At 47.5% G+C, this 25,894-nt stretch overlaps 2 protein-coding genes across 2 annotated transcripts; one reads left to right on the forward strand and one right to left on the reverse strand.

Annotated features, from left to right (window-relative positions):
* The first annotated feature begins 7,830 nt into the window (after positions 1 to 7,830).
* On the forward strand, positions 7,831 to 13,949 carry SYCE2 (synaptonemal complex central element protein 2). The gene is made up of 3 exons (XM_075275753.1): positions 7,831 to 7,934; positions 11,486 to 11,693; positions 13,755 to 13,949. Exons 1-3 carry the CDS (start codon positions 7,831 to 7,833, stop codon positions 13,947 to 13,949), a joined length of 507 nt encoding a protein of 168 aa, XP_075131854.1.
* A 2,067-nt stretch (positions 13,950 to 16,016) lies between these two features.
* GCDH (glutaryl-CoA dehydrogenase) lies at positions 16,017 to 22,356 on the reverse strand. The gene is made up of 12 exons (XM_075272580.1): positions 22,304 to 22,356; positions 21,388 to 21,497; positions 20,937 to 20,972; positions 20,690 to 20,833; positions 20,547 to 20,609; positions 20,296 to 20,466; positions 18,835 to 18,964; positions 18,441 to 18,657; positions 18,254 to 18,357; positions 18,042 to 18,167; positions 17,210 to 17,370; positions 16,017 to 17,090 (listed from the first exon to the last, which is right to left on the reverse strand). The coding sequence occupies exons 2-12, from the start codon at positions 21,485 to 21,487 to the stop codon at positions 17,017 to 17,019; spliced, it is 1,326 nt and encodes a 441-aa protein (XP_075128681.1). The 5' UTR covers positions 21,488 to 21,497; positions 22,304 to 22,356; the 3' UTR covers positions 16,017 to 17,016.
* Positions 22,357 to 25,894: the final 3,538 nt, after the last annotated feature.

A 25,894-nucleotide genomic window follows, 5' to 3' on the forward strand; every position in this document is an offset into this window, starting at 1 on the left:
TTAGGACTAAGGGAAACAAGATTATCTACATAATCCTTTGTTCCCTGTCGTCCCTACCAGCGGCACAATGTGGGGAAATAGCAAGTAATCCCCATAAGGGTGGGAGATTAAACACAAGCAGAATGTAATACAGTACGCCCGAAGGCAGTAGCTTCTGAGCCATACCGATCAAGTCGGTAGTGCTTCACAAAGGTCAATTCTGAAGACCAGGATGCTGCTGCACAAATCTGGTCCAAGGTGAGAGCCTTGACCTCTGCCCAAGAGGTCGATACTGCCCGCGTCGAATGGGCCCTTAGGACGGTCGGCGGAGGTAAGTTCTGACTCACAAACGCCAACTTGATTGCTTCCTTCACCCAGCGAGAGATGGTGACCTTAGAAGCCTTGCGGCCTTTATGGCCCCCTACATAATTTATTAACAAGTTCTCAGATCTCCTGAAAGCGCGTGTGCGCTGAAGGTAAATCTGCAGGTTCCGGACTAAATCTAGGGTATGCCACTTCTCCTCCTCAGGGGAAGTGGGCACGGGAAAAAAGGTTGGCAAGCAAATGAGCTGACTCACATTCGCCCTAGAAGAAACTTTCGGCCTGAATCCTGGCAGAAATCTCAACTGAACACGGTCTTCAAAGAAGGCAATGTAAGGAGCTTCCGATGAGAGTGCTTGAAGCTCCCCTACTCTTTTTGCCGAGGTGATAGCGAGGAGAAAAGATACCTTATAGGTCAGCCACTTTAGATCCACCTCCTCCAGAGGTTCGAATGGAGCAACACAAAGTGCCGTTAGGACCTTGCTGAGGTCCCATTGGTGGACAGGAGCAGAAACTGCTGGTCTCAGCCTAGTTGCCCCTTTGATAAAGGTGCTCACTAAAGGATCCTGAGACAACCGCCTCCCCAGATAGGCGGACAAAGCGGCTACATGTACCTTCAGGGTAGAAGCTGCAAGCCCTCTGTCTAGGCCGTCCTGCAGGAAATCCAGGATCGCCCTCACAGGGGGATCGGAGGAGTCCACTTCGTGTTCCGTGCACCAGGCCTGGAAAATATTACCGATCCTACGGTAATTCTTATTGGTCGAGGTGGCTCTGGCGCTGGCTAAAGTCCTTAGGACGCCTTGAGACAGTCCTCTATTCCTTAATAGGGACTGGTCAACCTCCAGGCTGTCAGATTGAATCTCCTCAGATCGTGGTGTCTCAGCTCTCCTTGTGTCACCAGATCTGGGAGGGGGGGAAGCCTCCAATACCTGCCTTGACTCATCCACATGAGCTGGGCAAACCAAGTCCTTTTCGGCCAGAACGGGATTATGGCAATTCCCGAGACTTGGTCCTGTCTGATTTTCATCAATACCTTGGGTATGATGGAAACTGGAGGGAAAATGTATATCAGCCTGAACCTCCATGGGATGGACAGGGCATCCACTGCCAAGGCATTGTCCTCCTGGTACAGAGAGCAGAAGGTTTCCACCTTGGCGTTGAGTCGGGTTGCCATGAGGTCGACATCCGGAAGGCCCCATGTTTGGACAATCTGATGGAATATGTCTTGATTGAGAGACCATTCTCCTGATACAGGGATACCCCGACTCAACTGATCCGCTACTATGTTCAGGGAGCCCTTGATGTGAACAGCGGATAGGTGGGTCAGATTCTTCTCTGCCCACGTGAAGATCAAGTTCGCCTCTCTCAGTAGGGCTGGAACCCTGGTGCCGCCCTGTTTGCTCAAGTATATTACCGTCGTCATATTGTCTGACCGGACCTTGACTGCCTTCCCTTCGAGAAAGGGGGCGAAGTACTTCAGCGCCAGATACACTGCTTTTAGCTCCTTCAGGTTGGAGGTTCCTACCTCTGGATTCCTCCACAGACCCTGGACAGTCCTGCCGTCCAGGTGGGCTCCCCATCCCGAATGGGACGCATCTGTTGTCAACAGGGTCCAACGAGGTTGAACCGAGGACCTTCCGTCTTTCAGGTGTCTCCACCATCTGAGGGAAAGACGGGTACCGGGAGAAAGGCAGATCTTCCTGTGCAGTCCCCGTGGAGATCCGTTCCAGGCTCTCAACACTTCCATCTGAAGGGGACGCAAGTGCCATAAAGCCCAAGGGACCGCCTTGGCTGAAGAAGACATCAGGCCTAGGACCCGCATGGCGGTGCGAATGGTGATCCATCGGGACCTGAGGAGGCCCCGAACCGAAGCTTCTATTTTTGCTCGCCTTGGACGAGATAGGAAAATCTGCATGCTCTGGGAATCCAGAACAAACCCTAGGAATTTCTTCCGGGTGGATGGCACTATTTCTGACGTCTCCCAATTGATCAGCCAACCTAACTCCTGGAGGAAGGCGATGGCTATCTGGAGGTGGTGATGGAGAATTGAAGTAGACTGAGCTTTTATAAGCCAGTCGTCGAGGTAGGGAACCACGAAGAGGCCTTGAAGTCTGAGAGCGGCGGCAACTGGTGCGACCATCTTGGTGAATACATACGGAGCTGACGATATGCCGAATGGCAGAGCAGTGAACTGTAGGTGCTCTCTGTGACCAGCCATAAGAACGGCTATACGTAGATATTTCCTGTGTGGCGGGAAGATGGGGATATGTAAGTAGGCATCCTTCAGGTCCAGGGTGACCATGACCTCGTTGCGCAATAGGAAATTGGTTACTGAGTCTATGGACTCCATCCTGAAAGGTTTTTTCTTTATGAAGAGGTTGAGGAACCGAAGATCTATAATCATCCGCCACCCTCCTGTGGACTTTGGAACCAAGAACACGGGTGAATAAACTCCTTGACCCACTTCGGGAGGAGGGACCCTTTCCAGGGCCCCCTTTAAGAGATATTCTGCGACGGAAGCCTCCAGGCAGTCTTGTTGTAGGGCTGGTAAGACCCGCGTAGTGATGAAACGATCCACCGGAGGATGGGAGAACTCTATTGCGTATCCTCGCTGAACAACTTGAAAGACCCATGGGTCCAGAATGTGAAGATGCCATGCCACAAGGAAATTCGAAAGGCGCCCTCCTACGGGAGAGCTGGTCACAGAGAGCGGCGTCTCCTCAAAACCCCTTCTTCTTAGGGTCCTCCTTGGGGATCCCGCGACCCGCCCCTTTCGGACGGTATCTGGGGCGTCTCTGGCTTCCTTGTTGAGGCCTGTATTGAGACGTGGAGCCTCGACCCCTAGAAGGGGGAGGCCTTCTTTCTCTGGTTGCTTGTGGTAGTGATCTCCCTCTACCATCAGCCAATCCCTCCATCAGATCGTCCAGCCCTTGGCCGAAAACCTTCCCAGGTTGAAAGGGGAGGGAACACAAAGAAAACTTGGAGGCGACATCAGCCCGCCAAGGTTTGAGCCACAAGGGCCTCCTGGCGGCGGTATTGAGGGCCATGGCCTTGGAAGCCAGCTTCACCTGCTGTCTTGCCGATTCTCTCAGGAAATCCGTAGCGAGACGGATCTCCCCCATGGATGCCAGGATGTCGTCCCTGTTAACCCCGGAGTCGATATCCCGTTCCAGGCGGTCCAGCCGGGCTTGAAGCTTATCAGCTACTTCCGTTGAGGCGATGCCCACCGTCACCTGGGCTGAAGCAGACGAATACGCCTTCTTGAGCGTTGAATCCACTCTTCTATCAAGCAAATCCTGAAGATTTGACCCGTCATCGATGGGCACGACAGTGCGACGGGAAAGCTTAGAGATGGCTAAATCCACCTTGGGTGGCGGACCCCAGCGATCCAGCTGGGAGGGATCAATCGGATACACTGCTTTGAAAGCTCTGGTGGTGACGTAAGCCTTCTCCGGCTGCTTCCATTCTTGTTCCATTAGGCTGGCCATGGAGGCGTCCACTTGGAAAACCCTCCGCTTCCCAGAGGTGGACGCAGAGGCTTCCCCCTCGCCAACCTGGTCCCACGACCGGATGGCCTTCAGCAGTTTATTAGTCTTTTCCCGATGGAAAATTGGTCTGCTGGTACAGGAGGACTGATCGTCCGATGATATGGACACCTCCTCCACCTGGAGGCGCTCCAGGGAGGGCAGTGAAGCAGAACGCCTTTCCACGCGCTGCTTCTTGGTGAGCTGAGCCAGTGAAGTACGGATATCCTTTAAAGAATCATCCTGCAAAAAACACAAGGATACTTAGAAGCCGGAGGGGACCCTTCCCCTCTTTGCGGCAACCGTACTCACCATGTACTCCTTGACCCATGCTACCATATCACTGGTAACGGGTTCCTCCCGCAGAGGTCCCCTGCATTGCTGGCAGCGTGACCAGTCATAGCCTAAAGGCAAAACAATGACATTCAGGATACTCCCACCATTGGGAGAATTAGCAGACGAAAAAACCGCACCTACCATCAGGTAGTGGAACGTCACAATCAATGCAAGCCAGGTGTCTCCTTTTAGAAGACTTCTTCCGTCTTACTTGATCCCCGGGAGGGGTAGAAGAGGAAGACATGACAAATAGAAGCTAGCTTTCAGCGATACCTAAGCATGGAATATGAAACATCAGAGGAGTACATTCAAGGAACCATATGAGGAGACTCACCCAGCTTCTGCAGGCCACTTACCAACCTTCAGCAGAGTTTGCAGTAGAATAAATGCAGATTGAAGCGGTAACCACAAGCCACAGCGGAGAAACCAGCTAGGGATTAGACTAGCAGGCAATGAGGGATGCAACCTGCCCCCTTTTTTACAGCCCCATATCCGGAAGGGGCGTGGCCTTAGTCAAAAGCTCCGTTCCTTTGCCCTTCATAACACTCCTAGCCCTTCAAGTCACGCTCCCCCTTTGAGCCAACTACATTGGCACGTACCTTAATCTCCTGAGGACCTCCAGTGTCCAACGCTGCTGTTCGCGTGGTCCCGGAGCGGCGAATGCCGAAAACCGGAAGTTGCCGGTGTTACACTTCTAAACGACCGGCCGGAACCCTCCTACACAGAGGAAAGGTTCCGCGAAAACCGGAAGTTCCCCTCATGGAGCCGCGCGAACACGCCGGCTGGCTGCGCGCGGCTCCGAAGCCCAGCAGGACTGGATGCCGGGGAACAGGAGGTAGGATTGCGTGAGGGAGGTGGGCAAAATAGGTAACTTTAATCTTACCTATTCTCTTTGCAGGACCGACAGAAGTCCAAAGGGGCAGAGTGCATCATTGAAGACACCTGAACAGGTCTGAGCAGGTAAGTACCTGAAACTTCTTCTTACTCTTTCTCTTTAGGAGGACACAGAGTCCTCCCCACCTGTCCGATCCTTTACACAGGACAGAAAAAAACGCACAGGGGGGAGGTATCTGTGCCCTCTTAAAGGGAACAAGCCATGTGAAATTAATACATGGCTAATTAAAATTCCGCCTGTCCTACCAGCACACAGGGGCACGAAATACCCCACATTGTGCCGCTGGTAGGGACGACAGGGAATTGGGGTTATTACACCCTGTGTGATAGTTTATTTTGGGCATAAAAGGTTGCAAAAAAAATCACTACTTTCCCGAAAATGGGGTGCGGTGAATTTGGTCAGGGAATGGCGCCATCAATCACCAGACACCTGTATTGTATGCAACCATATAACATAATACGACCCTATGCACATTGGGGCAGATTTAGGAAGACTTGCGTGACTCCCGTCAGTACGTGTCATACATGACAAAGGCGTATGGCGCCATATAAGTGAGATGCAGCCCATATGCCTGGATGGAAATATAATTGGCGTACATTTCCCAATGACTTACGTCAGATTTCTGCCGTAAATGACAGTAAATATGGCAGGGCAGTTAGCACCGCCACCTACCACATCCGTTTTATACAGAATTTTAAAAAATAAATAATCACTTTTTTTTTCTTTTGTAGATTGTGATCCCCATAGAGGGGCTTTTTTTGTGTAAACAATTTGCACAAGGCAAAATAAATCTGCGCCATTGTGTTTGCACCTTACAATTGGTGTATACCTTGGAAAAGTTCTTGAGGTATGCACTAGAGTACTATTCGAAACTCCTGCACGCACCCATAGGAATGAATGGATGCGGCCGTTTTGAATAGTACTCACTCATCTCTAGTATGCGCCAAATGTGTCCATAGTAGAGATGAGCCGATCCGAACAGCACGCACCCATAGAAATGAATGGAAGCACCTGTGACGCTGACTTTGCCGGCAGCTGGCCGGCGTCACATGTGCTTCCATTCATTTCTATGGGTGCGTGCTGTTCGGATCGGCTGATCCGAACAGTGTTCGCTCATCTCTAGTCCATAGGGCCAAGGGAGTGTATGCTCAGTACTTATGGCATACATGTCTGGCAATAAAAACCCTGTTGTAAAGAGATAAACTTACATGAACCAACGGGTCAGTGCACACAGAGTTTTTGGACGCTGATTTTGAAGCTGAATCTGCCTCAAAATCAGCCTCCAAAAAAAAAGCCTCCCAATAGAGTTCTATTGGGAGGCTTTATTTGGAGGCTGATTTTGAGGCGGATTCAGGGTCAAAATCAGTGCCAAAAAACTTTTCGTGCACTGACCCTAAAGCTAAGTTCACTCTCGGAGGCCAACTCAAATTCTGGACCAAAAAACGGCTAGCTGTGCCTGGATGCTGGTGCAGTGCATCGGCATCCATTCGCGGCATTCTGCTCCGGATTAGGCCCAAATGAATGGGCCTAGTCAGGAGGGAGGTGTCGCGAGGTGGATGTCTGCGGCTGTTTCAGAAAGCCCGAAGAAAGGGCAGGTCGCTTCCTTTTTCCACGAGAGGGAACAAACCACTCACGGACAAAGGAAATGACCGGCTCTCATTGATTTCAATGGGAAGCATTTTTTCGGTCAAGATTTTCATGCAGATTCCGCGTCAAAATCCTGACCAAAAAACTGAAACCGGCCTAACAGCTTGAGCTGCTTTATGATTAAAGGGGTTGTCAGTGCTGATCAGCAGAGGTCATAATAATGGGGGTCTCTTGTACCCCCAAATGAATGGAGTGACTAGTAGCTGGCGCGTCCAGCCATTATCAGCAGTGCCATAGAGAATGTATGGAGCAGGGGGCTCATGTTTGACTGGCCACATTTAAAATGAACCCCCGCTTCTTATGATAGGGTCTGGTCTGAGGTCTGTGCTTTTTAGGGGTTGTGGTTTAGGCTTGTATTTAGGAGGTCTTTTCTTAGGTTTGCATTTTGAGGCTGGGTCCACACGGGGTTTTTGGGGCAGATTTTGACACAAAATCCGCCTAAAAAAACCCCGTCTCCTATTGACTTCAATGGGAGCCGTTCATGATCCTTGACATGCCCCTTTTTGCTGTGGATTCCGTGGCAGAATCCACTGCACCGTCCGCAAACACTCCCTCCTGACTAGGCCCATTCATTTGGGCCTAATTCAAAGCGGAATGCCGCGACTGGATGCCGGTGCACTGGCTAGCCGTATTTTGGACCAGATTGTGAGGCGGCCTCCACGTCCCAAAAATCCCCATGTGAACTGAGCCTGAGGGTTTCTGGTATTATGTAAATAGCGTATCTTTCATTTTTTTCTGCCAAATTTTTTTAGTTGTGAAATGTTTTCTATTTTAACCCCTTGCACACATTATAGTATGTCGCAGTATTAGGTCATTGACATAGACTTCCGTAATTTTACATTAAGATCTTTCATAGGCAAATATCTAATATCTAACAGCCATCATCCCACTGTCATGGCCAGGATCAGGTATAATTCTTAACCCTTTAACGTTAAAGCAAGTATGTTTTTCTGTCACCCCACTGTAGTCTAAAAAGAGCAGGAAACCCCATGTGTGCAGCCAACATATCTGTTCTCTGTCTACTAAGCTCAGCATCAATGATAACATAAAAGGAATCCGGGTTCAATACAAAAACACACAATAAAATGGCTTTTCTTTGTCCCTTGTTTTTTGTCAGCGACGTTCTCAATGGCCGACACGGAGGTGAATCACAAAGAAAGCGAGGAATCGGTCAATCCATCTACTAGTAATCCTGATCGGTCGGGCCCATCTAACAGTAAGGCTTCTTCTAGGTGAGGCTTGTTCATTTTAAGGACGTATCTTTAGAAAATACTGATGATTTCAGGTCACACTTTGTTTTTTTTCCTGGCACACAAGCTCTGTGGCCCCTTCAAGTAGCAGATCAGTGGAGGATCAGAAGGTAGGTCATCAATAAATAAAAACTGGACATCACCTTTAACAGGGTTGTGCTGTTATGAACACTTATTCTCAAGCCGCTGCTGAAGAACGTTTTTCGGCCCCTAATATACCTATATGGAATACACCAATGTTTCCATAGGTATAATTGACATGCTGCAATTTACAAATATATGAGCGTTTTTGAAAGTGCAGCATTTCCGCTGCTGTTTTTTTCTGTAAAGTGTTGATGGGATTTGCCAGAATCGTACCCTGGGTGCCCCGGTCTAAGGCCTCCTTGTGAATGCAGTGCCAGTGCACTTGTGTGATCGGTGCTCCATTTAAGCCTATGTGGTTAAAGGCGCTACCAGACATTACAGTCTCCAACCCCGTAGAAGTGAACGAGGTGACGGTCATGCAAGCGCACTGACGCTCCATCCAGAAGGAGGCCTTAGGGTGATGTGGGCCCCCAGAGATCAGGCACTTATTTATCCCTTATCCTGTGGATAGAGAATAAGTGTCCATAATGGCACAACCCCTGCAAAGTAGTGGTGGCATCCCCATAAAGCATGCATACCAAATTCTGGTTAGTATAATTTGGGGCATTTGAAGAGGTTGTCCAGGCACATTTTTATACTTTAAATATGCCGAGTGAGGTGAAAAAAGTATATATCATATATATATATATATATATATATATATATATGTATATATATATATAATACTCCCCTGTCCCTGGCGCTCCAGAGTTCCCCCAGCGCGGTCAGGTCTTTCTGCTCCGGCGTTTTCTTAAAATGAAACTGCTCATTGGCTGTGACGGCCCGATCCCTTCCACTGAAGTCACGTGGAAAGGTGAGTATGAATTATTTTACTGCCCCCGGCTCATTTAAAAAATAAATTTGTCCATTTTTACTTGAACAATTTGGAAATGCCCCTTCGGGGTTGGGACAGGCCAAATTTCTTTTTACAGTTATTGTACAATTTGAGTCACTTGGAAAATGGGAACACAAACTAACAAAAACCAAAAACTAATTTAGGCCAGGGCCCCACGGGCCGGAAACGCCGTGATTTGCCCGCAGCGGAGACGCTGCGGGAAAAATCGCGGCATTGTACAGTGCAGGCAAAGTGGATGGGATTCATGCGAATCCCATTCCCACTTTGCGGAAAAGATCGCAGCGTGGACACACTGCAATTTGCAAAGCCGTTGAGTCTTTGTAAATTGCAGCATGTTAATTATATCTACGGAAACGCCGGCAGCTTCCCCGTAGATATAATGTTAAGAGAAAATCTGCAGAGGAAAACTCAGTGAACTTTCTCTTAAAAGCGCTGCGGAGAGAACCGTAATGCGTTCATGCAGCGGTTCTTCCCGCAGCGCTTTAGTGCTGCGTATACGGCCTGTGGGGCCTTAGCCTTAGATGTCCTCTCTGTCCATCTGCAGCATATTCTGCGGGTCTTAGAAATCTTCCAAGTAGACGGGGCCTCACCTCCTGATCGGCTCCAGCTATGGCTGTTAGATGATGGTGCAGCTTGATAGGGAATGGTGGCAATGAACGGAGGAAGAAAGCACCGAAGCACTGTGTGTGAACCCGACCTAAATATTGCCCTTTCACATGTTACCATGACCTATTTTGTCAGGAGGATTGTAGTACTTAATGCTGATTCCAGGGCTGGGGTTAATCAGGATTCTATTAATTGGGCAAGACTTTTATTTCAGTTAATGAAATGAGCCCAAGTTAATTCAGTTAAAGATGCTAAGATTGTATGCAGCAGACGGAAAGGGCGTTACGTGGCCCGTCTTAATACAGGACCTGACTGGTGCAGGTCACAACTGATATTTCGTGTTTGGTCAGTGTATATATGTGTTTTTGTGTATAATAAAGATTCATAATATGGGGGTTGTGTGCTTTCTTTTTGTGGCACTGCAGTCATGTTGTACCGCTCCACCCTCATTAGCACAATGTGGCACACAAGGAGCAGAACGGGGGGTTCTGGAGCACGTTTGGCATAAGAAAGAGCTTTGTGGTAAATGTGCTGTGCAGTATCATTCCTCTAAGGCGCCATCTGCGTTGGAGTCTCCGTAGGAGATCCCACCTAAAATTGGCGGAGAGAAAAGTCCTGTAAAGAGGGCTATAGTCTTCACTGGTTCAGTATAAAACCAGCGGAAACCCAGCAGGCCCCATTATTGTCTATGGGGTCCACAGGTAACTGCTGTTAAAGGGGACAGGCTCTCTGTCTTTTAGGTCGCCAAGTGGACATGAATGATGGAGAGCCAAATGCCAGTGTAAACATATCGTAAGCCAGAAACCCCAGTGTGTCAGGTTGAAGAGGTTACTCAGGAATTTTTTGTAAAAGTTGTAAATGTGAATGTGGTAAAATATGCAAAAAAAATAGGTTTTATTCATCTAGTAGATCTCGCATTCTCTGCTCCAGGACCGTCTCTAGTTTTCTGACCATTGGTCTGCACTGGTTTTGTGGAGCTGTCTTTCTGTGGTGGCCTGACTTATATACATGTGACCACGTCAGCCAATCACTTCCTGGGCCCCAGTGCAGAATCTGTGATGGGGCCCTGTCTTTAGATTAATGGCATATTTATGTGGCAGAGGAACCTTTGGGGCCCCCTTAGGGTCCAGGGCCAAGTAGTGACTGCTACCACTACACCATCCCTAACTAACATAGCATGGCTGCAACATATGAGCACAGCTTTTTCACTCCATACATAAGACATGTCAGTATAGATTTATTTTGGGCTAACACAATAGCAATCTGCTGTAAAATATGAATAATCCAAAACTGTAGTCCGAGAGCACCACCTAGTGTCCACATTACAGGGTTTATGTCTATTTCTTAATCCTTTGGAAATCTTAAAACCCTCTCTAGAAGTCTCTATCATCTAGTGCTCACCATTAAGATAACCCTGAGGAGATATGGAAGCCGTAAGCTAGGAGGCCATAACATGTACTATATGACTATGCAACCTCATGCACAGCAAGCAGAGATTCCCTGTGTGTACTGGCGCTTATCTGCACATCAATAAACCATGTTCACACATGACCCCGTTTGCAAAAAAAAGAAATAAATCTGCTCATGATCCATTGAAACTAATGGGAGAGTTGGGAGGTGTTTTTTTAAAGCAGATTTTGAGGCAGATTCAGAATCCGCCTGCAAAAAAAAACTTGTGAACATACTCTTAGTGTAGCAGCATACGGTCATGTTTCACCCGTGTATTTGGTACGGGACAGTATGTCACCGGGAGGCAGGGACTCCTACCGTCAAAGCTCACTAGATGCTAGGAGTCCCTGCATGACGTTCAACCTGGTACATCTGGCTACCACATGGACCAAGTTTTACGGGTGAAACCCAGTCGTGTGCTGCTCCCCTTACATTGTCCTTTTTTAGTAGAGTAGTTTTGGCATTCGGATCACTAAGGAACTTTCCATTGGTCTTGCAGTCTCCCAGGTCCTTCCTTATCCGGTCCTGGACCTCATGCAGCGAACAGCAGCACCTCTGAGGGGAAGGCGTCTAACTATTTTGCCAGCTTGGATACCAGTGTGGAGGCGCTGCAGAGCCGCGCCCAAAGCTTGATTAATTCAATCAATGAAGATCGTATAAAGGACCAAACCATGATGAAAAACTTTAACACAAGCCTCAACATTAAGGTAACCGGGCTTAGTCCTTGTGTCTGAGACAGTGTGCCTGTGGTTAGTCTTATTCTGCCTCTTTATATACAAGTACCAAGAAAGATTAAAAGAAAATATCTACTACTGCCTGGTTCAGTTCTGGAGACCAGCAGCCATGTTCCATAGCCATAGTGGATGAAATCTGTGTGCTGCCCTGGCCTCCATGCACCCATTCACTTCATCTAGTGAGTCGCAAAACAGTTCGGTATAGTATCTGTCCTGAGTTTTGCCCCAGGCTCACTGCTACATACACGGGCCCGTGATCATAGGGCCATAGAGATGAATGGGTCCATTTGTTAGCCATGGAAAACACCCCTAGCACACTTACATAGAGCCCAAGGCTTAGGATAACTAACACGACTGTTGCTGATATTACCATGCATTAGAGTTGCATGAAAATTCATTGTATTCTTGGGAGCTGCACTTGGTGTGGGATGTTTGTTGCTGTATCCAAAAACTGACCATACACTCAAGATTCCTGTATACAGACTAAGGGGAGCAGCCCACACCTCCCAGCAACATACTATCCTGTACTGTAATTGGTAGGGGACAATATGTCGCTGGGAGGCAGGGACTCCTACCATCATAGATAACTATACACTGCTAGGAGTCCCACTCCCAACATGAAGTTCACCGCCTACTTTTGGCCATTTTCATGGACCGATGGACCCAATAAAAGTCAATGGGCCCATTTTAATGTCCGTCAGCATCTATTTTTCAATGAACAGTTAAAAACAGAGACTGATGGAAAATGGATGTTAAAGTGTTGCAAATGGATGGAAAACGGACATTGTAAATTGACCATTTTATACATTTTTAGACCATGGGCCCCACGTGGTGAAAATGCGGCAGAAAAAAAAAAAGCCATGCATAGCGACTGGGATTCTAGTGAATTGTAGCATGTCAATTATTGCTGCGTGTCCTCCCATGCAATGCAAAGGTTGATAACCAAAGCCAGGAACCCCAGAGTTGTGGCTGAAAGTTAGCTCAGATTTTGCCTTATGTGGGATCACTGCGGTCTGTCTGTGGTGGGGGTCCTGCAGCAGAACCAACATATGCAAACTTAGGGCCTGTGCACACAATGTAACGCGGCGCTGACTCTGACACGTAAAGTCGTGTCAGAGTCAGCGCTTCAAAACAGAATCCCATTGACTTCAATGGGTTCTGTCTTACGCACGCTACACATTGAAATCAATGAGAGGCTTTTTACCCCATTGATTTCAATGTCTTACACGCGCTAAACGGAACTCATTGAAGTCAATGGGATTCTGTTTTGAAGCGCTGACTCTGACACGAGTTTACGTGTCAGAATCAGCGTCGCGTTACATCATGTGCACAGGCCCTTAGCCTCAAGTAATCTTTTGGGGCCAGCATTCAGACAAACCAGCAATGACTTTTCCTGATGGAAAATCGTCAATAACGTTGTCTTGTGTGGTCCCAGCCTTATTTTTCACACATGTACCGCTGCATTTACACAGACTAGTCAATTTTATTTTGGCGTCAAAACAAAGTAAAAAAAATAAAATCTTCCCTGCCTCCTGCGACAATAACGCAGCACTAAATTGTCCACTCATGGGTGTAGGTGCTTTTTGGCTACCTAAATGAAATTGTAGAGCTCAGGCTTTCTCCCCCTCCCCAACATATTTATGTAATCAGCTTTGAGCACATTATTGTAACTGCATTAAGCCCCCTGAGTATGCAGGTAGCCGCAGCAATTACTTAGAAAGCAGTACAGAACATCCTCTGCCGTCATTTACAGCGGGTAGCAAAGAGATTTCACCACCAGCTGTTAACAAAATACAACAAAAAAAGCTCTATAGACCAAAACACAATTTGCATCTCAATATTATATTTCCTGGCATTTACCGGGGCAGAATGGATGCATGATAATTTTCTAATTTGGCAAAAGTCAATGAAAGCCGCTTATATGTATCCGAATATGATGTCTTTATTATTCTAATGGTTCCAGCACATACTTGTATACACTTTCCAGGTGAGGGCCTTTCAGTGTCTGTCAACTTGTCAATTTCTCTCTGGCAGGTGGCGGAAATGTCTCAGCGTCTTGAAGACAAAATGTACCAGATGTACGAGCAGAACAACACACAACTACAGATCAGGCTGCAGGAGTTTACCGAGACCATAGACAGGATTGAGCAGCTCCAGGCTGAGCTCAAACAAGTCTGCCAGACCGTGGTTACCGTCTATAAAGACCTGGGCTTACAACATACCGGCTGAATGTACAGGCGGCAGGGGGGCCCGGAGCCTGCAGGTTATACTACTCTTGCCATGAATATCTAACATCAGGTTTGGGGCTTTTACTTAGTAGAAGATAGGAGTGTTCTAAAACAAATCTACATTGTTCTGAGCTATAGTAATGTACAAGAAATTGGCAGATCCTTTCCAGATAGAAAGATCACACAAGGAGAGAAAATCTCACTCACAAATGTTCAGTCTAATTTCTGCTAAATAGAGATTTTTAGTATATTTGTTAGAGTCCAGCCATGTGCAATAAATGTGTTTACCAACGAAACATCCCCATTCAGTGGAATCAGTCTGATTTTGCATACCCTTGAAGGTTGAAATCTTAAGAAATCTTAAAGGGGTATTCTGATATATACAGTATATATATATCTTAGCTTCTGCCTGCGACTTCATATATATATATATATATACACAAAATTACAGTAAATGGTTTGTCTGTGGATTGGTAATTCAGTGACATGGCCCGGGTATTGCAGAGGATGGACCCCTGGGTCATGTTGATGCAAAGGGATGTTCAGCCTCCCTGGTTGCTCTCCCCCCTCCCTGATCTCACAGGTAACCTGTGCTATGGGGACTGATTGTACTATAATATACTGTAACATAGGTAATTGCCAGTGAGATCAGTGGAGGAGGGAGCAGAGCAACTGCAGAGGCTGAATGCCGCTTTGGATCACATGGCCCAGGGCCTGTGTCCTGTCCTAAATCCCTGGGTGCATCAATCTGCTAGAACCCCAGAACAGGTAGGTAAATTACCAACCCCTTTAATGTAAGGGTTTGTAAAGGACAACTCCTTTAATTTATCCAGCAGATTTTTGGTGATGGACTTGGGGGGTTGCGGCCTGGTTCTGACCCCTGAGTCACATGATCAGAACCAGCCCCCAATCCTCATGTTGCTCAGCCCTCTTCCTCCTCTTTTGATATTACAGATGCCTGTGCTATGGGCACTATAGTAAGCTAATGTAAGATCAGGGGAGGAGAGAGCGGGCAGAGCTACCAAAGGGGTCATAAGCTGGTTCACATGACCTGTGGGTCAGAACCAGGCCATAACCCCTGGGTCAATCATCACGAATAGCACAACATTAAGGTAATTTTAACTCCACAGATGACTCCTTTAAAACCCACATATAAGCATGTCATCAGTTTGATCAGGGACTCTCTGCTGGACCCCTGGCCAAATAAAGAGGCGAATACACACAGGTTGATATGTTTAACCCTCTGCAGGACTCTAAGGGGGCATTCACACGGGTCAAAATGGCTCAGATTCTGTGTGGGATTGCCGCCAGAATCCACGCAGTTAAAAGGACTCTCAATAGAGTTCTATGGTGAGGCTTTTTAACCACGCAGATTCTGGTGATAATCCCGCGCGGACAACGTGTAAATTCCGCGTGGAGTCACGCCAGAATCCGAGCCATTTTGCCCCGTGTGAATGCCCCCAAAAAAGGAGTCAGGACACCCTTTTAAGATTATTGAAGGTCTATCTTCAGGTTATTGGTGGAGGTCCGAATCTCAGCACCACAATGTTTGTGCAAGTGCTGCAAGCTCTTAAATCTTTACCCCTCCACATTATACATACAGTAGCGGCAGTGCAGTGTGACTAGGATTAAGCTGTAATACTCTACACCACCACTCCTAAGTAGATGGCGATGAACTGAGGTAAACATAAAGAGCTGCTGATTGGTGGAGGTTACAGTGGTTGGAGCCAATCAGACATTGCTAGTATATCTCATCTATAGGGCACCAATGTCAAACCAAGATTGCACAGGCTTTACCAATACAGATAGTGACGGTATATTGATAGGAAACAATCTTCATGTGGATATCCTCCGTGGCTTACTCTACATGTGTGTATCCTCCGTTGCTTAATCTACGTGTGGATATCCTCCATGGCTTATTCTATGTGTGGGTATCCTCCGTGGCTTATTCTACGTGTGGGTATCCTCTGTGGCTTGTGCCAATATCGCAGGAAGAATCGCCATGCTGCTTTTATACAACACATAATTTAGCAATCTGCACTGTATGAACTGTCCATGAGCGGGATTGTTTTTTTTGGTTCAGTTTTTATTTAATACTACTACAAAAGGTTTTATTTCAAAACTAAAGCTCTTTATTCTTAGAACCGTGAGATGTATCGGAGATCTCGCACTCTGGTATTTCTTTTACATCGGTCTTGACATACTTTAAACTTAATAAACAGAAATGGACATATGAGATTTTACCAGAAACTCAGATTGTTCTGTACATCAGGAAGGAGTCAGATCACAAAACTGACAACAAGAGAAGGTCTGTCTCCACAGGTTCAGGTACATACAAATCTAGCAGCATCATAAACAGCGCTGTGCAAAAGTTTTAGGCAGGTGGGGGGGGGGGAAAATGCTGTCAAGTAAGAATGCTTTCAGAAAGGGTTAATAGTTTATCAATGAACATAATAAAGTGAAAGGAAATAAAGAAATGTAAATCCCATCAATATTTGGTGTGACTTTTGCCCTTTGGAGGGGGAGTCCTGGAAGTGATGATCCGGCCCCTGATCTCATCATCCAGTCTGTCTGGGATAACATGAAGAGACAGAAGGATTAGAGCAAGCCTACATCCACAGATCTGTGCTTAGTTCTCTAAGATGGCGAGAACAACCTCCCTGCCAAGTACTGCCGAAAACTGTCTGCAAGTACTGAGAAGAACTAATGGAAGGCAAAGGTCACACCAAATATTGATGGGATTTACATTTCTATTGCTTCATTCACTTTCATTGACAAAACATCTGCGGTATTTAAAATTCTGGGTTTTTTTATAGTATTTTTTTATATTTTGAAGCATTTGTTCCACACCTGCCTAAAACCTTTGATCAGTACTGTAGATGTATGTACTGGATCGTTCGGGAATCACTCAATGTAGCCGAAATATTTGATATGGAACATGTTCTGACTGACAAGCCGGTTACCAAATCGTAAGCAGTGCTCCCGTCACCCAGAAATCTCCAACTACTGAAGACAGACCAAAACACATTCAGTGAGCCCTGCAGCACCATTCTGTAGTCGTAGTCAGACTACTTGTTCACAGTGAAGGACTGCAGCCCTGTGATCACTCGGCCCAAGATTAAGGCGTGGACATCGTGAGTACCTGCAGAGAAGACGGATATAGAAGAACATCAGTGTGAGCGTAGACAAAATATTCATTACCAGCAGAATCCTGTATCAGCTCTATGAGGTCAGATATCATACGGCCCTCCGTGTTCCTACCTTCATACGTGTTTACAGCCTCCAGGTTCATGACGTGTCGGATGATGTGATACTCATCAGAAATCCCATTCCCTCCCAGCATATCCCGGGCCTGACGGGCAATGTCCAGAGCTTTCCCACACGAGTTCCTCTTCAACAGGGAGATCATCTCTGGAGCAGCTCTATGGACAGGTGACAAGGAGAAGAAGATTTACTGCACATGTTAAAGGAGGTCTCCACTTCGGACAGTCCCTACTTCTTAACGGGACCCCTGACAATTAGCTGAGCACAAAGTGTCGTCGTCCCCCTCCTCGCTACAATCTGTGGGGAAACATGGCAGCAGGTGTTTAATTTTCCTGCAGCGCCACCAGAGGGGAAATTGAGTATTACACAGTTCCCTGTAATACAGGACAGGACGGGTCCTCCAGAGCAAGGCCATGTCCATAACCAGTGCCCCCTCCCCTGACAACACCTTTCACAATGGCTTCAAGACTAGAAAACATGGCTGCTTCTGTGCATCGTCCTGACAAGTGTGTGGTGTTACACCTCAGCCTGATTCACTGCAACATCAGAAATAGGTGGGACATGGACAAGGGGGCGGCGCTGTTTCTGGAAGAAAGCGGCCATGTTTTACCAGTCCCTTTAAAGTTGGACATACATATGTGATAAATGGAAGTGAATCCCAAAGATTTGGGGTACCTCACTGTGTAGGGGGGAGTGGAGCGATGTCTGTCCACTTGGGGGATGTAAGTGCACCCTCTAGTGGATCTGATTTATAGCGAGACCTCGTGGCTCATTTTTGGTGGAACAAACAAATATCTAGGGACCGACAAGACAAACATCTGTCACCCACTTGTCCTCGTCCTTCAGACGGCCGAGCTGCAGACACGCCTGCAGGCCAATGGTGATTTCCGTCAGCATATCTGCCAGCTTCTTCTGTATGAGCTGGTTCCTGGCAAGTGGCACGCCGAACTGGATCCTATAAGAAGAGATGTATATCATCATGTATAGACAAGCCTTGTGCCAGGCAGCTCACCGGGGCACGAATCTATATCTATAACATACCTGTCCAATGTATACTGTCGAGCTGCATGGAAGCAGAACTCTGCCGCGCCCAGGGCACCCCAAGAAATACCATAGCGGGCATTATTGAGGCATCCAAAGGGTCCCTGTAACAGACAGAGGATTAGTATACTGTACAGGTACTATAGGTCGCACCTATATGGAGAGGTTGTATAGAGGAATCTCTCACCCCCATGCCGGACACTTTGGGCAGGAGGTTTTCTTCTGGAATTTCCACGTCTTCCATTAATATCATCCCGGTGGCGGAAGCCCGCAGGGAGAATTTGCCCTCTATTTTTGGAGTGGACAGCCCTTTGGTTCCTTTCTCTATCAGGAAACCTCGGACTTTGCCATCTTCACACACAGCCCACACCACACACAGGTCAGCGATGGGAGAGTTGGTGATCCTGCGGATAGAACAGAATATGTGATCAATATACTGGTGTATTAATAATACCGTATTCACCAGGGATCACTATTGGGTTACACACGTCATGTGACATGACTGCAGACTAGGACAGTGCTGCTCTACTTGTCACCAGTAGTGGCCATACAAAGGAGACGTTCATGGAGGAGGATCATACCAAGTCTTGGATCCATTTAGTGTGTAGGTTTTGCTAGTTGGGTTGTATCGAGCTCTGGTCTCCATCCCAGCTGGGTCACTGCCGTGGTTTGGTTCTGTGAGACCGAAACATCCCAGCAGCTCTCCTCTAGCTGCAATGAAACGTCATTTATCAAATAGTGCTAAGAGGAACAGGCGCTACTCAACACTACGGCACCCGCAACACAACAGACACAGGGACACTGACATCTGCACGGCAGGCGATACTATTACACCAGGACAGACACCTGCTGCAAAGACACTATTACACCATGTGCTACACACAGCAAGGACACTACAGCACTGTGACAGACACCTACAGCACAGACACTACTTCACACAGCAAGGACACTACAGCACTGTGACAGACACCTACAGCACAGACACTACTACACACAGCAAGGACACTACAGCACTGTGATGGACACTACTACTGCTACACCATGACTGACTCCTGTAGCTAAGACACTATTACACCATGTGCTACACACAGCAAGGACACTACAGCACTGTGACAGACACTACTACTACTACACCATGACTGACTCCTGTAGCAAAGACACTATTACACCATGTGCTACACACAGCAAGGACACTACAGCACTGTGACAGACACCTACTACTACTACACCATGACTGACTCCTGTAACAAAGACATTATTACACCAAACATCCATGCACAGCACAGGCACTACTACAACACCATGACAGCCACCCATATCTCAGGCACTGCTACTACACTGTGACAGCCACTCATAGCACAGGCACTACTACTAGACCATGACAGTCGCCCATAGCACGGGCACTACACCATTACAGCCACCCATAGCACAGGCACTACTACTACAACCTGATATCCATGTACAGCGCAGGATCTACTACAACACCATGACAGCCACCCATAGCACAGGCACTACTACTACAACCTGATATCCATGTACAGCACAGGCACTACTACTACACCATGACAGCCGCCCATAGCACAGGCACTACTACTACACTGTGACAGCCACCCATAGCACAGGCACTACTACTACACTGTGACAGCCACCCATAGCACAGGCACTACTACTACACCATGATAGTCTGCTGCAGCACAGACACTACTACACTATACAGCCATCCATAGCACAGGCACTACTACTAGACCATAACAGCCGCCCATAGTGCAGGCACTACAATTACACTGTGACAGCCACCCATAGCACAGGCACTACTACTACTACACCATTATAGTCTGCTGCAGCACAGACACTACTACACTATACAGCCATCTTTAGCACAGGCCGTACTACTACACCCCTACAAGCATCCACAGTGTAGGAAATACGACAACAGCATAACCATCCACAGCACAGGATCACTCTTGGCACACGTTTCAGAGATTGCCGAGCCCTGACTTAGACATTAGTACCCCATCATACATGGGCGCAGCGGCCGTTACCTAATCTAGGAAGATACTTTTGCTTCTGCTCCTCTGTCCCATAGGCATAGATGGGATGCATGACCAGGGAGGACTGCACACTCATCACGGAGCGATAGCTGCTGTCTACCCTCTCCACTTCTCTGGCCAGCAGCCCGTAGGCTACATAGGACGTCCCAGCACAGCCATAACCTGGAGAGAGTATAAAGTAACGGTCAGTGTAGTGGAGAAAAGAGGAATATTCTCCTGACAGATAAATGGTGAGGCTTTACCTTTAATGGTCGATCCCAGAACACCCAACTCTCCCATCTCGGATATGATCTCCCGGTCAAACACTAGAAACAAGGACCAAGGTGAAGTTATATGAGGGGAGGGGTCCGTACAGGGAAGGCGGCTCAGCCGCTATCACTTCTACCTTCTCGGCGGTTCGCCATCAGAATCCGCGGCATGAGCTTCTCCTGGCAGTAAGAGCGGAAGCTGTCCCGAATCATGATCTCATCCTCTGTCAGCTGCGAGTCCAGGGAGAGGGCATCCCGCCAGTCAAACTGCACCCGGGCGGCTGTACACAGATATACAAAGACAGGGCATATATACAGAAATGTCCGAGACCGCACCTATCTCCAGAACAGGCTGTGCCCACAGAGAGGGGACAAGATACTTACACTTTGCAGGTTTCTGTTCATTGTGTGTCTTGGGGTCTGTAGAATGGAATACATGTCTTAAGTAATCTGCAAGTCACAGCAGCCGAGAAACACTAAGCACTACCAGGATTACTAGGGCAAAACTCTGCCGCCACCTTGTGGAAGGGAAGTGAACTGTAATACTGATGGGAAACTGAAAACGACTGTGAGTAAATATCAGCTGAGTCTGTTACAATTGTAAGTACTAGCTGGATACAGGATGGAAACAAGTACTAGTCGCTGACAGGGAGCGGTGAGGAACTGTATTACCCAGCGGCTGTGACACTACAACTCCCAGCATGCTCCATTCACTTCTATGGTAGTTCCAAGAACAGCGGCGGTAGTATGCCTGCTGGGAGTTGTAGTGTCACAACCCCGGCCTCGCATGTATACAATACCAGGGGACCTGGGATCCTGACATATGCGCCCTTACCTGTGTACTTGGCAGCAGTGCCCTGCGCCCGGGCCGCGGTGATGCCATAGCCACGTGCAACAGCTCTGAACAGTCGCAGGGGGCAGCCGGTCAGCGACATCGTAACGACCCTGCAAATAATTCACAAAACCATTAGTCCATCTTAGTCCGACATCTTGTGACGAGCGTCAAAATATGACCTGTCTCTTTAAAAAGAAAAAAGTGACAGGAGCCTCCACCAATCAGAGGCCTTATCCCGGGCCTCACCCCCTGCTCCGGCCAATCAGAGCAGAGGAGTAGTACTAGTGACTGGGAACAGCTGAAGCCTTGGAATGTTAGTGTCCAATGTCCGAGCACATTGTATCACATAGGTCAGGACATGCTGGGGCTTGTAGTACATGTCTGACCTATAGGAACTACAACCCCCAGCGGACAGCTCGGAGGAGGGGGGGTGGGGAGATCCTGTCTGGTGACCTCATGTGACCCCGGCACCAATATAAATCATTACCATTCGCCGCTTACTCGGCCACCTGACCTTATTATAACCAAAATCTGCAGAACTCGTCCCCGACCTTTGTCCTCCGGTGTCTGATCGGAGGCGCCGCCGCCATCCCTGACCAAAAACACAAGTCTCTATAATATGGGGAGCACTACCTGGTCCTTAAAGGGGAAGTGCACCTGAGCCGTGGTCTCTAACTTGTTACTGCCCAATTATACCTCCCAGTAAGCCCTGCTAGTGCCCAGTGAGGGTAGTGGTCACAGTAGTCAATAGTCTGCAAGTACATTCTGGCTAAAAAGACATGCTGGGACTTGTGGTTCTCCAGCAGATGTTGTAGGCACACACTGGGCCATGTGCTGTCCTGGCAGGTCTCCTCATCCCCCCAGCCATGTACATACATTACATATAAGACAGTAGCACAAACACTACGACCCTCACCTTCCTCGGCTTCTCTCACTTGCAGATTATGAAACTGACAGCGCAGCAGCGCCATCTGGCGGACGACTCGCCGCGTCCCTGGTTAATGACGTCACTGACAGGATAAAGACGCCATGTTGTGTGTGGCGAGAACACAACGCTAGCCGGGATTATAGAGTCTATAACATTGTATGTGGAAGTAATATGGCGAGAAACGAATATATATATATATATATATATATATATATATATATATATATATATATATATATATATATATATATAATAGTGGAGGAGATGTACCTAAGGACCAATCACGACAGGGGAATTGCCCATAGCAACCAATCAGTGCGCCAAGTGACCATAGTAACCAATCAGCGGAGGAGCTGTTGATAAGGACCAATCAGAAGACTGATTACATTTTTAAACTTACCTTGGAAACATGAAAGCTGTTATCTGATTGGCTGTTATGGGTGACACATTTTAAACCTATATTGGTTATCATGGACAAGATTTAAAGGAAAGTTTTACATTTGTGGACATCGCCTGTAAGAAATATGTCCCAGAGTTATATGTCAGATCTGCCGAGTTGGTGTAGATTTTAGTGCGCAGAACCCGCAGCAATACGCGCATGTAAATCTAAGATAAGCCATTAATGTGTGGGGCGAAACAGCCAAATGATGGGGCCAATGCACTACTATGTACACTATGTCTTGTTCATCAGGTACAGCGCCTCTTCTGTATTGTGTCTGGTATTACACACACGGGCTGCAGTAGAAGGCAGAACCACCTATATGGCGGAGGCGCTGTGCCGCTGTAAAGGATCAGAATAGAGGAACAGGAACAGACCCTTAAAGCGCACACTTTCCAGTATTACACATGCAATACACACATTTTGCAGGTGCTCCAACATCATTTTATGTCTAAAATTACCCCTGGCCGCCAACTTTCATATATGTGCCCCCTCTGCTGGCGTCCATGAATTTACAAACAACCATGGAGTCATAGCTTAGACTTCCTTCATGGGGAAATAAGCACCAACCCCTTACTAGTTCTACCCCAAGTAGTCATATAAGGACCTGTTTGGGGTTGTCCAAAGTGGACAGTCCTGTAATTATTTTTCTCCTATTCAAATGGTGAACCACTAGATGGCGTTACATCCCTACAGGATACTTCACTACAATAGTGGCTGCACCTTTTTTGGGCAAGGGGGGGGGGGGGGGGGTCTACTGGGTCTTTTTTTTTGTTAGGGCCGGGACACATGTTCAGGCTTTTTGATGCAGTTTTGAAGGCAAAACCAGGAGAGGATTTTAGCAGATGGGAAAACACCATTTGCCCTTTGTAGGTTCTCACCCTTTGCGATCCACACCAGGCTTTGGCCTTAAAAACCACATATAGGGTAAGTTCACACGGAGTAACGTGCCGCGTGATGTGGCACGTATACGGTGTGTGAGACTTTGCAGGCCGTATACACTCCTATTGATTTCAATGGGAGCCTGGATCGTATACGCCGCATTAGTTCGCAAAATCACGGCGTCTTGAAGCGCATAAAAGGTGAAAGTGTACTGTGTGGGGGGACAGAAAAGGGGACAATATACTGTGTGGGGGCCAGAAAAGGGGACAATATACTGTGTGGGGGCCAGAAAAGGGGACAATATACTGTGTGGGGGGGGCCAGAAAAGGGGACAATATACTGTGTCGGGGCCAGAAAAGGGAGCAATATACTGTGTGGGGACCAGAAAAGGGCACAATATACTGTGTGGGGGACAGAAAAGAGGACAATATACTGTGTGGGGGACAGAAAAGGGAGCAATATACTGTGTGGGGGCCAGAAAAAGGAACAATATACTGTGTGGGGGCCAGAAAAGAGGACAATATACTGTGTGGGGGCCAGAAAAGGGGACAATATACTGTGTGGGGGCCAGAAAAGGGGACAATATACTGTGTGGGGGGCCAGAAAAGGGGACAATATACTGTGTCGGGGCCAGAAAAGGGAGCAATATACTGTGTGGGGACCAGAAAAGGGCACAATATACTGTGTGGGGGACAGAAAAGAGGACAATATACTGTGTGGGGGATAGAAAAGGGAGCAATATACTGTGTGGGGGCCAGAAAAAGGAACAATATACTGTGTGGGGGCCAGAAAAGAGGACAATATGCTGTGTGGGGGACAGAAAAGGGAGCAATATACTGTGTGGGGGCCAGAAAAGGAAACAATATACTGTATTGGGGACAGAAAAGGGGACAATATACTGTGTGGGAGACAGAAAAGAGGACAATATACTGTGTGGGGGCCAGAAAAGGGAGCAATATACTGTGTGGGGGCCAGAAAAAGGAACAATATACTGTGTGGGGGCCAGAAAAGAGGACAATATACTGTGTGGGGGACAGAAAAGGGAGCAATATACTGTGTGGGGGCCAGAAAAGGAAACAATATACTGTATTGGGGACAGAAAAGGGGACAATATACTGTGTGGGAGACAGAAAAGAGGACAATATACTGTGTGGGGGACAGAAAAGGGAGCAATATACTGTGTGGGGGCCAGAAAAGGGAGCAATATACTGTGTGGGGGCCAGAAAAAGGAACAACATACTGTGTGGGGGCCAGAAAAGAGGACAATATACTGTGTGGGGGCCAGAAAAGAGGACAATATACTGTGTGGGGGACAGAAAAGGGAGCAATATACACCGTCTACCAATAAGTATTTGGACACCTGTGGTCCGAGTGGCAATTACAGCCTCAACCCTCCGGGGCTTTCCACAAGTCCTTGTATGACGGCTAGTGGTATTTTATTCCATTGGGCTTGGAGAAGACAGGTAAGTTCTTTCACCGATTTTGGACGGCTGCTGCACCCTTAGTTCGTTGATCCAACTCGATAGGGTTGAAGTCTGGGCTCTGGGCAGTCCTGTCGATTAACCTGATTGTCACTGTACCAAGCCATGGTAGACCTCGCTACATGACAGCTGGCGTTGTCATCCTGGAAGTAACATTGGTCCGACCCATAGACCCGCCATAATATAGGAAGTACACTGTTATCTAACATAGTGCAAGAGGCGTTGAGTTTACCATGCACTGGGACCAAGGGTCCATACCAGGAGAAACACCCCCAGACCATAACTCCACCTCCGCAGAACTTTACTGGGTGTCCAAATACTTATTGGTAGTCCAGTACTATGTGGGGTCCAGAAAAAGGGGGCATTATACTGTGTGAGGGTCAATAAAAAGAATGTATACCATAGGGGCGAATAAAGGGGGCAATGTATTGTATGGGGTATACAAAATATATATATATATATATAATATAGCAAAGCGGTGAAATACTGTGTGTATATACAATAAAGTGCTTGGGGTTTTTGACTTGCAAATGGATGGGCAGTTCTTTAAAAGAGGAGGTATGGCCTAAAAATGTAATTGGGGAGGGGGGGCCCTAGACATAATTTTACTTGTGGTCCCTGAAATGGCGAGCCCGCTGCTGGGGAGGATCTCCTGGTAGTGATATAATCTCTTTACAAGGGGATATCTAGTGATCGGGGTGGTCGTTTCTCCAGCAGATCTTATGGGTGTAGTATTGGTTCCCAATAATTGCCCTGATAAACTCAAAAGGAAAAGCA

The sequence above is a fragment of the Leptodactylus fuscus genome, chromosome 5 (assembly GCF_031893055.1).
Source record: "Leptodactylus fuscus isolate aLepFus1 chromosome 5, aLepFus1.hap2, whole genome shotgun sequence".
Classification (NCBI taxonomy): domain Eukaryota; kingdom Metazoa; phylum Chordata; class Amphibia; order Anura; family Leptodactylidae; genus Leptodactylus; species Leptodactylus fuscus.